Below are 15,433 nucleotides of genomic sequence, written 5' to 3'. Positions count from 1 at the left end.
GAAAAGCCCACAAGCCAGCAAAATTTTTACAATCTTTTCCATATCATGTCAAAGGATATATGTAGTCATGATCATGCCCAGATTACACGGGGATTAAGCTCATCTTAGCAGTCCCAAGCAATATCATGCGCACACAATTTATGACATCCTTACAAAGAAAAGAAAAAACAAAAAACAAAAAACAAAATAAATGGGATGCCATGAGAGTTGCACTTGCACAATATGACAAATATTGAGAGATGTGGATACAATGCACATTTACAGATATACTTATACTCTGGATGCCTATAAATTAAGATCGGTTAAAATCTAATGGTGTCAACTATCAAATGGCAAGCTCCTACCTACTACACACGCAAATTGCAGTTTATAGCAGCATTCCCTGTGCCCGGGCACTGTTAACTCCTTAGCTAATAAACTAAACAGCTTTTGGATGTCACCCGAGCAGTGCTTGGTTAAGAAAGAGTGTAGGTTGAAGTTAGAAGATCATGTGAGCAGTCAGAGAGATGTGGTGGTTTACACTTCTCTTGTTGAGCTAGATGAATTAGCGTTTCAGCTGTAACAGATGCGTCCTCAGGCTACAATGCTTGACCTGTTTATATAACTATGTCAGCTCTTTTAAACATATTTAGTAATAAAATGTCAAATGTACCAATTGGTAAATCCCCCATGGATAAGATTATGAAAAATGATCATTGCAATTTTACTTTTTCCTCTTAAAAAGTCAATTTGCAAACTGTAATTGAAAGCTTAACACATATAATGGGTGGGGAAAAAGATCACTGCAATTTTACCTTTTCCTATTAAGAACTCAATTTGTAATTGAAAGCTTTACATACTATGGGAGTGAATTTCGTGGGTACCTGGATTGCTGCCACCTTGGACAAGAGATCTTTACATTGATCAAGTGAAGCATGCTCTTGGGCAGCTGTATTAGACAGCTCATACACCAATGAATTTGCCTGTTCAACCTGTTTACACATGATTACCATGAATCAGACTTGTAATCTAGCTTAGGGAGAGATACCACCACCAAGGTATAGCTTGGCTTATGCTTGCAAAAGTATAAAAGTTTCAACACTTACTTTTCTAACCAATTCTTTCATTTATGGACACTAAAATTGCTCATTTTTAGAGACTTACCATTTAACAATGCTCCTTTTGACAAGACAGGAATTAAGAAAATTCAAAACAAAAATAAGGCAAGTGGCATTGTGCCTTTTAACTTTTAGGGCTTTGTAGATAGCACACATTTTTTTTTGTTTGGTCAGACCACTAGTCCCTGTTCGCACCGGGCCGGCCCAATTAAGGGGCAAAGTGCTGGCCAGATTAGTTTTTCCATACAAGAGGGGGTTCGAATTCCCGACCTCTCTTAAGGGACACGGGTGCATGGCCACTCACGCCAACCAAGCTGGCTGATATAGCACACATTTTCTTTCTTTCCAAATTCAAAATAAACCATAGTGGATAAGAGAAAATACAAGAATTGAATTTTACAAGTGTCCATCTTAACACAATTCCCTGTTATGCAAAATAAAATTTCTGCCCCTTTCTATTTGCTTCTTTTTTCTTTTTTCTTTTGCCTAAAAATTACAATCATATTTTTGCAGGCTCAGACCCCCTTATATTGGCTTATTCAACAGGAATCTTTAACATTAGGATCCTGATCAGTATATTTAAATTCAAGCATGACAACAAGGTCTATTAAATCAACTGAACTGAGCATTAATGCTAATCTAGTTAACTAGTTGGGATACGGCTAATATACACGGGGGGGTCCATAGAAACTTGATAAACTAGGAAACACACTCAACAACCAAAAGTCATTTGAGTCCTCTCTTAGTGCCCAGTTCTATTCACTAGGGTTCCGAATCTTAGTATAGAACAGAATGGCTACCTTGACTACACTTCAGCACTGAGGAAATAAAGGCAATGAAATAAAATAAAAATTCCCAACACACTTTCACAAAGGGAGTCGAGAAAGTCCATTCATCATTTGTTCATTTTAAGAAAGGAATAACCTTAGGTAGCAGAGAGCATATTGAGGACGCCATTGCCTGCATCACATCAACAGTTGAACAAATAGCATCTTTAATCTTTTGAATATCTGCCTGCAAATGGATAAAATCAAGGAAGAATTAGTTTCTCGTATGTCCTTTTTTGAGATTATTGGCATGGCAGGAATTCAAGATGTAAAATTCCTTTGACAAAAGCACAAAGAGAAAAAAACAAAAACTATACCCTAGCACCACTAACAACCGGTAGGCGTATAGTGCTAGCCTCCAGAGCGCATATAGCAGCTGACAAGGAACTGCAGTGCTCTCCATCAATGAGATCCCAACTTTCCAAACAAGGCACCTGTATTCAACACATAGAATACGATCATTAGTAAAGGTCTGCCATGCTAGGAGCATCAATAGAGAAATTCATGCCAATATACCAATCCTTTCTTACATAAAAATAGTCCACTAGTCCATTGAAATGCAGGTTTTTTGTTCCTTTTTAGAAGCAAATTGCATAGAAAGATGTGTTCTTGTAGAATTATTTCAGTTTAGAATTATACATGATCAGAATGATTTTTAATGTGGGAATAAATGGAATAGAAATCAGTCTTACTTGTCGCTTGAAGATGGAATACAACTTCAAATTTTGCTTCAATAAAAGCAGTTCTGTTCTTTTGGATTTAACAGACTGGCGTAACTTCGAAGTGGCCAACAATGCATTGTATAGGTTCCTCTGGTGCAAATAATAAAAAAGTGAGATCAAAGGGAAAGATTAACCATCAAATTGAAGTTAATAAAAAAAAGATACCATTACAAAATGCATCCACCAAATGGTATCTGTTTTGGGTTGCAACCCAAAACATAATCATGCAACTCAAGAGCAACTTGTTACTCTAAAAAGGAAATTTGCTTCACTAAAATAGCTTAATTTAACAACTAGTTATTCCCTCTAATTTATCAAGTTCCAATTTGCAATGGCTTTTCCATACAATAATGAAACTTTAATTTGGTCTAGATTAAGTGTATCATCCAGGTTCCCCATATGTAAAACTTATCATCTGAATCCTCTTTTCCGTTGTGTGAAGGCCATGATTTATCCACCCTCCACCTTATAAAATGGAAACTGGTTAGAGGACAGGCATCAATCACCTGCAACTGCTGCTGCCTGCTGGCCCAAAAACCCCCCACAACCCTCATTATTTTCCTTTGATGTCAAATTTCCACTCCATATTAGTGGCAAACAGCTGATCAGAATTCCCCTAACTACTTAACAGAAATTCTTTTATCATCAAAGCAACTGCTAACATGTACTTCAGGCCTAACAAAGCAACTTCTATATAAATTATGGCAAGTTTTAGAGCTTACCTCTGCCGTTTCTGTTCGCACAAAGCAGGCTACCTCTGCTCTTGCATTGACAAAGCACCATTGCAGGTGCCGATTATACAATAGCCTAAACTCATGTGCATCAGCAACTCGGTTCTCCCCAACCTTCCCTTTCCTGACTTCAGCAGCAAAGCTTAAAATTGAAGGTGGACTACTCAAATTATTAGTCATTGTAGTAACAGAACCATTTCTTGTTCTAGTTGGACTTGGCATCCCCCTTAGTGGAGAATTAGTCGACACAGACAATGCCTTACTTGGAGATGGTGATCTCAGACCACCTCGAAGAGGAGATGAAACTCCTCTACTGGTAGGTGAGGATATTGGCCTGTCATTTAAAATTTTCTTATTACCAATTTGCTTTGAAGGAGACATTGTCTTATATCCATCATTTTTTGATACTGGCGAACTTTGCTCTGGCACCAGCAGAATCCTGTTATTAGCCTCTTGCCAAAACCTTGCTGGCACAACTTTACGGCGCAGACCTCCGATTAAATGAGCTACAGAACCACCTTCCTGCCCACTTGAAGCACTCCCTGAAGAAATACTTTCACTATCTGAAGCTTCAGCATCCACACACATAGGTGTTCCACAGACCAAACTTGAATTAACCTTCCTCTGTGGCTTAACATTGAGAATTTCATCTTTCGATTTGGCCTGAATTTTAACTTGATTACTCTCATGAAATAGTGGAACTCCACCTCTGGATCCAAATTCGGCTCGATCATTACCTAAATCCAAGCTTCGAGTTAAAAAGGTTGAACTTGGCTTTAACCTTCCAGGCCACCTCTGCTGATCACTAGGCTTCGCATTACCAAATCGATCCTTAGCCGGAGACGACTGTACCGTTAGCCTCCTCTCCGGTGTGCCTCTCCTCACACTGCTCAGATTATTCACAGGCTTAGCCTTACTAACTGGCAGCGAGAAGGATTCTCTCTGAAATGAAACTGACAAACTTTTTGTAGACGTCGTTAGCAGCAGCTTCGTCGCTGCAGACATCTCCGCCCTCACCGGCGTAGCCGGCCTACGCCTTTCCGCCGACTGCGGCCGCTTAGCTGAAGCCGAATTCTGAATCGGCGTCACAGCCGGTCTCGCCGTCCTCGTCACTGCCGGCGATTGACTCCGCCTTGACGAAATGGAGTAGGCCGGCGACGAATAGGAACCGGAGGAGTTGGATGATGACGTAGTTGAAGTCGAAACGGTTGATGATGAACTCGACAAGTACCGTGAAGTAACCTCTCTGGATTTCGGCCTTCTCGTAGGTCCATTCGCAGCTTCGGACGGCGACAATGGCTGCCTCTTCGGACTCTGATAATTCACCTTAGGGTTTGGCGTTTTAGTCGTCGTCGACACAGCAGTCACCATTCTACTCGCTCAATCTTCACATCTCTCTCACTGCCTTCCCGTCTCTGAAACCTTAATCTCAAAAAATATATGCAAATTTTAAAGCTCAAATTATTAAACAATTATGAAGTGTATATGAAGAGGATCAAGCATACCATTAAATGAATATATACATACATAAATGTAAAACTGTAGGTATATTCAGAGAGATAGAGGGTAGTTGACTAGTTCTAGAGCGAGAAACGACACCGGAAATATGACCGTTACGCGCGGCCGGCGGAAAAAATACGCGGAGGAGCGAAGGAAGAAAGCGACGGGGTATTGGTGGAGCTGTAGAGGGGCCGTGAGGTTAAGATTCAGGAGTATAACTGTCGTGTGCGGGACAAACGGTAACGGAGTTAAAAATGGTAAAGTTTTCAGAGCCGTTACTGCTGCAGTGCGAAGTGTACCGTCCCGCAAAAAGGTTGCACCCTCACCTGGTAATAACGGGAAACTTAGACCGAAAAGCGTACGGTCGAGAGTAGGGATAAGAATTATACTCGCTTGAATTGGTAAAGTCCTGTAAATTCGGTGGGCGTGCAGGATACGTGGAGGAGAGAGTGCGTAGAGACGAGGGATTGGCATCTGTACGCTACCATGGCGCCTACGAAAAGTGGGAGAGCGATTCAGACCGGTGAAGCCGTGAAGGAGTTAAAGAGAAATGTTTTTTAATATTTTTTTTTAATACTGTGAATCTTCGGAGAGACGTTACGTTAATGACAAACTAAAAACGATACTTTAATCTCGGCTCAGGAAATGTTTGTTTGTTTGACTAGTTTAATTCCTCCAAACGTGCACAACTTTGGAACATAAAATAAGTTTAAGGATATACTTATTGGATCATTAAAACGTTGTGCAGTTGATTAACAAATCCATTAACTCCAAACCCAGCAAAGAAATGATCTATCATTATATACAAGAAAAATACTATTTTTCCTTTATAAGTTCACTTTCAGATATAGTAATAAAAAATATTTATTTTTATTAGATATTAATGAATATAGTCTCTCTTCAATGTCCAGTATAATCACAAAATAAATAATAATCCTTTATATAATAAAGCTATATGGTTTGGGAAATAATTAATGTTACAATTAATGCCACAACATCCTTTATTATATAAAAAAAAAAACACAACATTTAAAAAATAAAATAACTATATATTATATAATCATATAATAAAATAGTTATATATTATATAATTATATAAAAAATGTGTTCAATTAGAATTTAAATTTACACATACAAAATTTGAAATTTGCTTTCCAAATGTAATTATCTTAGTTATTATTCGTATTGTGAAAATTATAATAGATGAAATACAATTAAGAATAAATCAATGTAATTATGTAAATTCTCTCTATAAGTTTATTTGAATATGCACATAATTAGATACTATATTAACCATACAAAATTTTAATTTTAATTTTAATTGTAATTTTGTATTCTATAAAAATAATAAATACTTGACCAATGGAAGCTCAAAAATATTATTATATTAAATAATTTAAAATATTTTAATTTTTTTATTTTTTATTTATATTTATAATAGCATAATTTTTTTTCCGTGCATCACACGGGTGAATTACTAGTAATAATAATATATTAATAGCGAACTTAACGATCATTATACTTTAGTGGTTCCTCTTTCTTCATTATTGTATGATATTTAACATGACATTTGTAAAATCTATCCCGCATTCCATCCATGATGTCTCCTTTCGCCAAAATAAAATCATCTTCCTCACTTAGAGAATATATCATTAGTTTTCTATTAGGCTCTAATTGGCATATGTACTTTAAAGTTAAAAACTTAAAAATTAGTAGTTACTAGTTTATTTTGAAACGTTACATAAAAGCTCTATATATTTTATAGCATATAGAATTTATATCTTGTTTGTACCTTAAAATAAACTATAAATTTTACCAAATAAAGTCATAGCATACACATACTAACAAAATTGATCAACAGGGAAAAAAAAATTAAATTAAGTAAATCCATAAGGAGTTAAGGACAATGGCTTAATAAAGCATTAAATGATGTAAGATAAATAATAGTAATTAAATTGAATATAGCGTTTAATATTTGGAGTACATATGCTTTCAAAAAAATTTTGGAGTACATATTTACACTTGAGATCCACGAAGCCACAATTTAGGAATTGATGATGGAGATTGGAAGGCAAATCAATTCATAATAACACAACTTATAAATGTCAACCTTTACCATTAAAAAAAATCTATGAAACTTAAGGCTAAAGTCATAGAAAATGAATGATATAAATTACAGGTGTGTTTTAATTAGTGAATTATATTGATTTACATGTCTCCAAATGTGAATCATGTATTTATTAATAACATAAAATGTATAAGCTTATTTTGAATTGATTAATTAATTTAGTGGTAAGTCAAGACATAACAACATAACTTAATTGAATTAGCAGAGTTATTAGCGCCAACTAATCAATTATAACTGCCGCTTTAGGCTGACCAACTTTTCTTCAAGCTTTTGAAAGTGAAAATGGTGGTAACGTAGCAAGCAATAGCTGTACTATGTCACTTTCTCTTTCATTATATTAGCTTACTTCCACCTAAAACAACCAATACAAAACTGTTTTACACTCAACCTAAATTAATTGCCTTCAATTTTGTTCATTATTATTGTTATTATTATTAATATCACCATAATTTAAGAGATTTATTATAATTATAATCATTTTTTTAGGCGACGAAAACTTGATTTTTTTTTAATGACTACAATTTAACATATTTATAATAATTGTTCAACATAATATGCCAACCCTCGACAAAGACTTAAAAGTTAATCACACTTACAAATATATTACTCTACATCAAATTACCAATAATGCATGTGTGTTTCGAAGGACCACATCAAAATATTCATTCCTTCTATAGCAAGTAATTTTAATCAACAAATTCATACACATAACTGTAACGATACATACTAATAATGTAGGATTTAATAAGCCCGCATGGGTAGTTCAACTGGTCATAGAGGTGAAACTTTGGAAGAATGACTAGGGATCGAGTCTCACTAGCGGCAGTGTGGGAGCAATCTCTCAAAGTTCATGTTCAGTTGGGTGTGGGGGGCCCTTAGGGTTGTACCCTAAAAGAATGACTGAGTGGAGGAACATAATTCTCAAACCACAAATTAAAGCCATGTGTTTGATTCTTGATAAAATACTATCGGTCAAGCCCGTCACACATGGTATATTCTTATTACAATTTAGATCATTATATTTCATGTGTGAGGTTTGTGTCCTCTCTTGTATGATTCTGGTATAGTTTGTGTCTTATTACATAAGAATGAGATTTATATAATTCACCTTCTCAATAGTGTATAAACAAAATTTCATCCTCCAAAATACAATTAATCAAAACATTGGCCTATAATATTGGGACTTCTATATATCGTAACAAATAATTATGCATCAATGTAATTAATATTAATTAAGAAGCTAGGGAAACCCCAATTATAGTTTCTTGTGTTTTCAATCATATTCCAACACGCTTTTTAAGCCTTTCCGTCCAAGAATGGGAGTAAGAGATGGGGAATATGAACCCACCATTTTAAAGAGGCATGATGATGATGACTTGGCTAACTAGCTTTGTCAAATTAATTAAAGCAACAGTTCATCACGGTTGTTGGTAATCATTTTAATTTTCTCCCAAGTGTAAATAATAAATACATATCATTATATCATATGATGCACGAAAACTTTTAAGAGAGGAACTATTTTCTCATTTTAAATACGTTTTTTTTTTTCATAAGTTTATGTATATTTACATGACCATAGAAGGTTTTAAGGTTGTTTTATATGACTATAAAGAAATTAAAACACCATTGCTAAATATGTGATGTTTCGATCACCGAAAAAGCAGCTGAAAAAGTATAATAATTTTTTAAATTGTTCTAATAATATTTGTTTTTAAATCTAGTGAAAATTTCCGCGATCACCTCCCTAGCTAAGGACGTTTGTGAATGCCAAAAGTACACCAGAACACCCGTTTCTAATAAAAATTATGGATTTCTGACCACTTTTGAGTGATCGAAAATTTAATGTTTAATTTTTAAGAAATACACTTTTTAAAATGAAAAATATTTACAAATACTACGTCTGATCTTTATATATATATATATATATATATATATATATATATATATATATATATATATATATATATATATATTACACCTTTGATTTTTTTTTAATATTATCTCTTACACTTTCTTTTAATTTGTTCTCTATTTTGTACTACTTAAATTATATTAAGGAAAAAGATAATCACTTCACTCAATCCCCCATATATTAATGAAACAATTTATGTACAACCTAATTTGACACAAATATCAGAGCAAAGGAACTGTTGCATTGCCAAGAGAAAAAGAAAAGGGGTGGAGATATGATAGAGATGGAGAAAACTGAAAACCAACTTTCCAGCCTAAAGGAGAAGGCACATAGTACATGGAGGATATCATGTCACTCATATGCTATGTAAGCCCACACATTATAAATATTGCTTGGTGGTCACATTAATTATTAGTCCCCTACCCCCCTCCCACTCCATCACTTTAATTTCTTTCTGGCTTGCTTTTCCACCCCATTAATCCCCCATTGCTTTGCTTTTTCTATCGTCTATGTCTTGCTGGTCTTATGGCTTCATGGCCCCACGTTTAATAACTTCTCTCGCTATTTCTTTAATATTTTAGTATAGTTTTCACGAGTTATATCGATTAATTTGAGATTAGAGTAACTGTTTTATTGATATGATCAAAGAGATCAATTTTGTAATAATAATAATAATAATAATAATAATAATAATAATAACAACGGCAAAATATGAAGAATAAAGTCAAATGTGGAGTAGATTTGTATTTAATGAGTTAGATTTGTAAAGAATAAAGTCAGATGTGGAGTACGTTTGCATTAAATGTTTACAACAAGAATTGTAAATCTCTAGGCACACAAATCTACGCTTAAATAGGCAAACCCTTTGCATGGTAAGATATCTCATCATCCCATTAGACAGCAAAACTTAGCGTAACAAAGTATCTTAGAGAGATAGAGAGTTATATTATAACTTTTATTATTGTAATATTCTTTTGCCAATATAGAAAATTCTCTTATATATAGGCAATTCTTCTAAATTTTACACTAAAAATATCCTCAATATTAATTTTAGCCCAATTTACTATTGTAATTAGGTGTTGACACAGAACAGATCAATAATTAAACTTGAAAATGGCGTTTAGTTTTTACCATATGTGTTATAAACTGACAAATAAAATCCCAGACAAGAAAACGAAAACGACCCAAACAAAATCAACCACGACATTACGACGTACGGCATCATGGTACAAGGTCATAACATATGTATAAGGCTATAAGCTGCTAATGATTTTTTTTTTTTTTTAATTAAGAAAACACACCATTACTTAGGCATGTACTGATAAATCCAGTAACTCTAGTTAATAAAAAGACATGCATAAATAAATGAACTAGTCTATATTGTAAATAACTAACAGGTTTAAATCAACAAGATTGCAAATGTTGTTGTTATTACTAATTAACTTAATTATAATATCATATGGAATTCGATATAATATATATATATAATGAAATGATAGATCACTGTCATGGGGTCTGCAAAGCATCATCGATCTCATAAGTATCAAGTTTAAGTCACTTAGCTTGATTCACGCACTAGTGGAGTACTACACGAAAGATAAAAAGCTCAAAAGCTCAACTATAATGGACCATATATGGCAATGGCGGTCGAATCAGGTCACCCTTTCTCTCTCTCTCTCTCTCTCTTTCTCTCTTTTTCCCCCACTCTTTTCATTGCATGTGCTGATGTGCATCTTTAAGTAAAACGAGGCCCGAGTGTCGCGGGGAACTGACACCATAGGAACATTCTTGTACCTTTATTTTTGTAAATCAGCAATACACCTGTAGTGTACTGGGGATGGCTCCATCTCCTTTAATTTATTTCTCAGCAGCCATTTCTGGTCCCCGATGCGGCGGTGTTAGTTCACTTCATAACTCAAATTCATGTGGGCTGCTTCTATATATGCTTAGCTTGTTGAGATATGATCCGTTACCTTACTGAGTGGAGATCGGAAATCGGAAATATATATATGTATGAAGTTTAATTTTAACGTAAGATCAAATCAAAGTCCAAATCCAATTTGTTGGGGATGGAACCTGTTAGTATCTAATGCATGAGATATCCGGATCGGATATATAGAAGATCCATATATGTTTGGGTTGTTCAATGTTCATCACTTAATTGATTCGAATCAATATATATACTTTAAAAAGTATTTGATGTTTTGATGGAACTGATGAAGTAGTGATGTTTGACCAAGCACCTTCTCTTAGATAGCATGTAGTTACTTTTCGGAAGTTATAAGATTGAGGTTCAGTGAACAGTTGACTCTGTGTGTGCTTCAACAAATTGAGAAAATGGCTTTCAAAAAAAAATAGAAAATATAATATTTTATGAACTGTATAATTTTTAAAAGATAATTTTTTCTCACAAAAAAAAAAAAACATAAATGAAAAAAACACATGCAATTAAAGAAAAGAGTGGTCAAGTTACACCAAGTTTTACTATATTGACTTTTAATTTTTACTTTCTCATTTTTATTCCATAATAATGTGACATGAGATAATAAATTATTTTTTTATCTTAATTGTAGGTCTCAAAAAAATGTCAATATCAAAATTTAGAGTGAGAAAATAAAAATAAGAAGTAAAATTTGAGAATTCAATTAATACATACTTTCTAACACGGTCTATTATTGGAGACAACTTGAATTGATCTCATATGGTTGAGTCTCCACGAGTCACAAACCAAATATGCTCCCAGTCATATATATGTGCTGTTGTCTTGCCTTTTGGGAAATGAATATATCTTGTATAAAATCATCTCACATAAAATTTTACAAAAAAAAAAAAAAAGATTACATTTTATCCAAAAAAGAAAAGTACTCCGTATTATAAGTCTAAGTTAATAGGAGACGGTATCACACATAACTTATTCATTTAAAATTTGAATTGAATGAGATTATGTTGAAAAAAATAACATAAAATGACATTTTATGTCGCTATTTTGTGGTACGAGTATATTGTATGCTCAAAATGGATAATGAATGAATAATATTGATTCTAAAAACAGATCCATTTAAGCTGAAAAATGTAGGTGGAAAGACTTGTAAGTAGTCTGTGTCTCGCATTGAGAAAGAAAGTGGATATGCAACATTATATATAAAATACCTTTTTCAGAAAGAGTTTATTGTATAGCTTAGAGGTTATCTGTTGCGCGCTTGATGCAAACCGAATTAGCCTAAAAGTAAGTATAATTATAATTATAATTACCAACAATATAATTTCCTTTAATTTTTTGTTTGTCAATAAATAGGTCGAAATAACAATAAGATCTAATTGAAACTAGTATCTTAAGTTGAAAGTGACATTTAAAACAAAATCTAACTATCCAACTCTCATGAGATACTTAACCAAATGTTTTAATCGTGAAATTAAAGTTTCGATCAATTAAGAAAGTGATTATATAGTTTAACTAGGAGAAAGGCTTTGACATACAAGCGTTGGTTTGAGCCAGCCAATCACGGGCAACATATAATTAATGATTTACTTCTTTATTGGCATTTACCACCAATTAGGGTTACAATGTGGGTTTCAAATGGCCTGGTATATTGAAAATTTAAAAATATTTAGAGTCCGTTTTGAAAGTAGGAAAATAACTTTTGAAAAATGAGTCATTTTCTAAAAAATATTTTCATTTTTGGAATTTGGTTGCATTCTGAAAAACAATCTTGGTGTGTTTGGTTCATTTTTTGAAAAATGAGTATAATTGTATAATTAAACATTTTAATTATTTTATTTAAAATATTACAACACGTATAATAATATATAACAATTTTAAATATAATAAAAAATAACTAATAAGATATCAAAATAACCCATCAAAGTTTTGTAATTCAAAATAACAACAACAACAAAACCAATAATAATAATAATAAAAACAATAATAATTGGTGGTGGTATGGCGGTGGTGGCGGTGATGGTGGTGTAGTGGCGGTGGGGGTGGTGGTGGTAGTGTGGTCTTGTACGTACTGGTGGCGGTGGTACGGTGTTGATGGTGTTAGTGGTGGTGTGATGTTGGTGTAAAAGTTGGAAAATGACTTTAAAAAAAAGGGTGTCATTTTCATCCAAAACAACATATTTTCCAAAGTCATCCAAAATGATTTCCGTTAACTTAATTTTCCAGCACATCCAAACAATGGAAGCCCGAAAAATTTTCAGGTTTCAAAACACACTCTCAATGGATTTCTTTCAAAAAAAAAAAAAAATCAATGGAAAATTTAAACGGATTGAAGCAAATGGTTGAATGAATCCAGTGGCAATTTTATTTCAATCCAATTCTCAAATAAAATTTGTTTACAATGAGCTAAGCATACCAGCACTCCGACCAGCAGGCGTTAGTTTGAGAATGGATGTTTTGGGGACCGGAGCATGAACTCCGACACCCACAAAAGCCTAACATACAAACTAATAAAAACATCAATATAATGCCATGCATGTGAGTTTGCACGTACGTACGAGGTCCTCATATATATATATGAGTATGAAGTGCCACCCAGGCTAAACCCTAGGTGCTAATGCACTAAAACATGTCGTACGTTATATACAAAACACACGATTACAAGCAAGCTCACATGCATGCATCCCAGAGATCACAGATCACATTCACAAGATCAGGTTGAGGACGACGGTGAAAATCACACGTTGCGGTGGTGAAGGAACGGAGCGCAATTTCCCCAGTTCGCGGTGCCCAAAGACCCTTCTTCGTCCTTTCCGTGATGACAACCCTTCATCCTTTTTAATTCCTCGTCGTTCTTCTTCAGCAGATCCCACAAGATATGGACATCCTCGTACTCGCACGTCCTCACTTCTCGGTCTAGCTTTCCCAACCCTGCAAACATTTTTTTAATTTCTTCGCATCAAATTAAAAGCTGTGCAGATTTGCAGATACAAAAGGAAACATCCAAACGTGCCATTTGTTCATATTTTCTTGTCGTAATTATGTAAAAGGTTGTTTTGTCTGCCCACATAATGAAGACAAAGCCTTATTATGTGTTAATTTATTCCTGATTATTACCAAATCCAGAAAAGAAAATGCAGGAAAAGAAAGAATGATGGGGAAGACGGACGGACCGGTTTTGCGAATGTGGAGACGCTTAGCAACTCTGGTCCAAACTTTCCTCATCTTTCTCAACAACCCCATAGCTGCAAATAGTATCACGTACTATTATTATATTATATTATATTCTACGCCCCTCGCCTCTCCTATAACCTTTTCTGATAAATTCAGTTATGGAGTAATTGTATGTTTATGCGCATAGCAGAGAGAAAGAGAGGAGGAAAAGGGGGAGAGCGAGAGACAAGACAACAGAATGCTGCTTTCGTCTTCTATTTGGGGTGGTGGTGAGGGATTGGGAATGAACTTCCTCACTAATGGTGGTGAGGGACTCAATGCCTTGCTGACGTCAACTTCATAATTACCTGACACCTGGCATACTGTGGGCCCTTTCATTATATTATATTAAATAATGATTAAGAATCCAACCGTCGCTCATTTTGGTCAGCCAAGTAAAGTTGTTTAACTTTCTTAATTGTCAAAATTTTTCCATCATATAATATATAATGTAACAACATATATAGATTCATCTTTTAATGTTAGGTGGGGTTAGTCGGCCTATTCATAATAACCCATTAATAAAAATAATTGTATTGTTCATATCACAACAGATTTTGGTGAAAACTTATTATTTTTGTAGCTTTATACATTTATGTCTGGTGGGGCAATCCAACCAAATAATTCATCAAGTCGGATAACCACAAGATTATATGTTTGACTATTAGAGATAGCAAACTTGAATGGTTTACCTCTTCGAGTCTTTGTGATACACCCTTGAATAGTGGCTAATGTATGTTTGGTGTAGAGTACTAGCAATAGTTATGCACAATTTACATACTTAATGTTCACAATTTATCTTTTACAAAATTGTGAACATTCAGTATGTAAATTGTGTATTTTGAAATCGGGTCCATCTTGCAAGATAGACCCAGGGTCTACATAATAATTTGCCGAGTACTAGCTACTAGCGCCAAATTATATCATGCACCAGGGCGCACAATAAATTGTGCGTCTTGGCCAAAACGACGTCGTTTTGTATCTGTTTTTTTTTTTTAGAAATTCCGTTTCGCTTTTCTGTCGTTAACTTCTAAAAAAACAATTATGTTTTGAATATACATAATTGTATAGTAGAATACACATAAATTCATAACATAATACACATAATCTAACATAATACATTTAAACTCTTGACAGAATACACATAAACTCTTAACATAAAAGCGACGTTGTTTTGGATACGACGGTGCACAATATAACGATTGGCTACTAGCTAGAGTGGATAGAAACCTCAAGTCTGCGACCTGCGTGTTGTGGGCCTCGTCGATTATCTCGGTCTTGTGTTCTAAAGCTTAGAGGCTTTTCTTTAGGAGAATAAGCTAATTTGATGGCCCAATTGATAATACGAATGGCCCAGTTGCCTG

At 34.2% G+C, this 15,433-nt stretch overlaps 1 protein-coding gene across 4 annotated transcripts; it reads right to left on the bottom strand.

The window, feature by feature from the left end:
* Nucleotides 1-158: 158 nt before the first annotated feature.
* LOC109169866 (QWRF motif-containing protein 2-like) lies at nt 159-5,338 on the bottom strand. 4 transcript variants are annotated; one of them, XM_019318757.1, is made up of 7 exons: nt 4,883-5,338; nt 3,369-4,799; nt 2,617-2,736; nt 2,242-2,358; nt 2,022-2,111; nt 864-971; nt 264-592 (listed from the first exon to the last, which is right to left on the bottom strand). In XM_019318757.1, the coding sequence occupies exons 2-7, from the start codon at nt 4,746-4,748 to the stop codon at nt 545-547; spliced, it is 1,863 nt and encodes a 620-aa protein (XP_019174302.1). In that variant the 5' UTR covers nt 4,749-4,799; nt 4,883-5,338; the 3' UTR covers nt 264-544. The 4 variants fall into 4 exon arrangements, with proteins under 4 accessions (XP_019174299.1, XP_019174302.1, XP_019174300.1 ...); XM_019318755.1 differs by having other exon boundaries at nt 4,905-5,338; XM_019318756.1 differs by having other exon boundaries at nt 3,369-4,805; nt 4,883-5,337.
* Nucleotides 5,339-15,433: the final 10,095 nt, after the last annotated feature.

This window comes from Ipomoea nil, unplaced genomic scaffold (assembly GCF_001879475.1).
Source record: "Ipomoea nil cultivar Tokyo-kokei standard unplaced genomic scaffold, Asagao_1.1 scaffold3321, whole genome shotgun sequence".
In the NCBI taxonomy this organism is placed as follows: domain Eukaryota; kingdom Viridiplantae; phylum Streptophyta; class Magnoliopsida; order Solanales; family Convolvulaceae; genus Ipomoea; species Ipomoea nil.
Note: the sequence above shows the minus strand (reverse complement) of the source record. Positions and strands in the feature narration are given on the sequence as shown.

Excerpts from the sequence above, each read along its gene's own strand:
- LOC109169866 (XM_019318757.1), bottom strand. The coding sequence starts at position 4,748 with ATGGTGACTGCTGTGTCGACGACGACTAAAACGCCAAACCCTAAGGTG. Across the intron at positions 2,737-3,368 it reads TGCGAACAGAAACGGCAGAG|AGGAACCTATACAATGCATT; the intron begins GTAAGCTCTAAA and ends TATTTGCACCAG. Across the intron at positions 593-863 it reads CCAAGGTGGCAGCAATCCAG|GTCAAGCATTGTAGCCTGAG; the intron begins GTACCCACGAAA and ends TTATATAAACAG.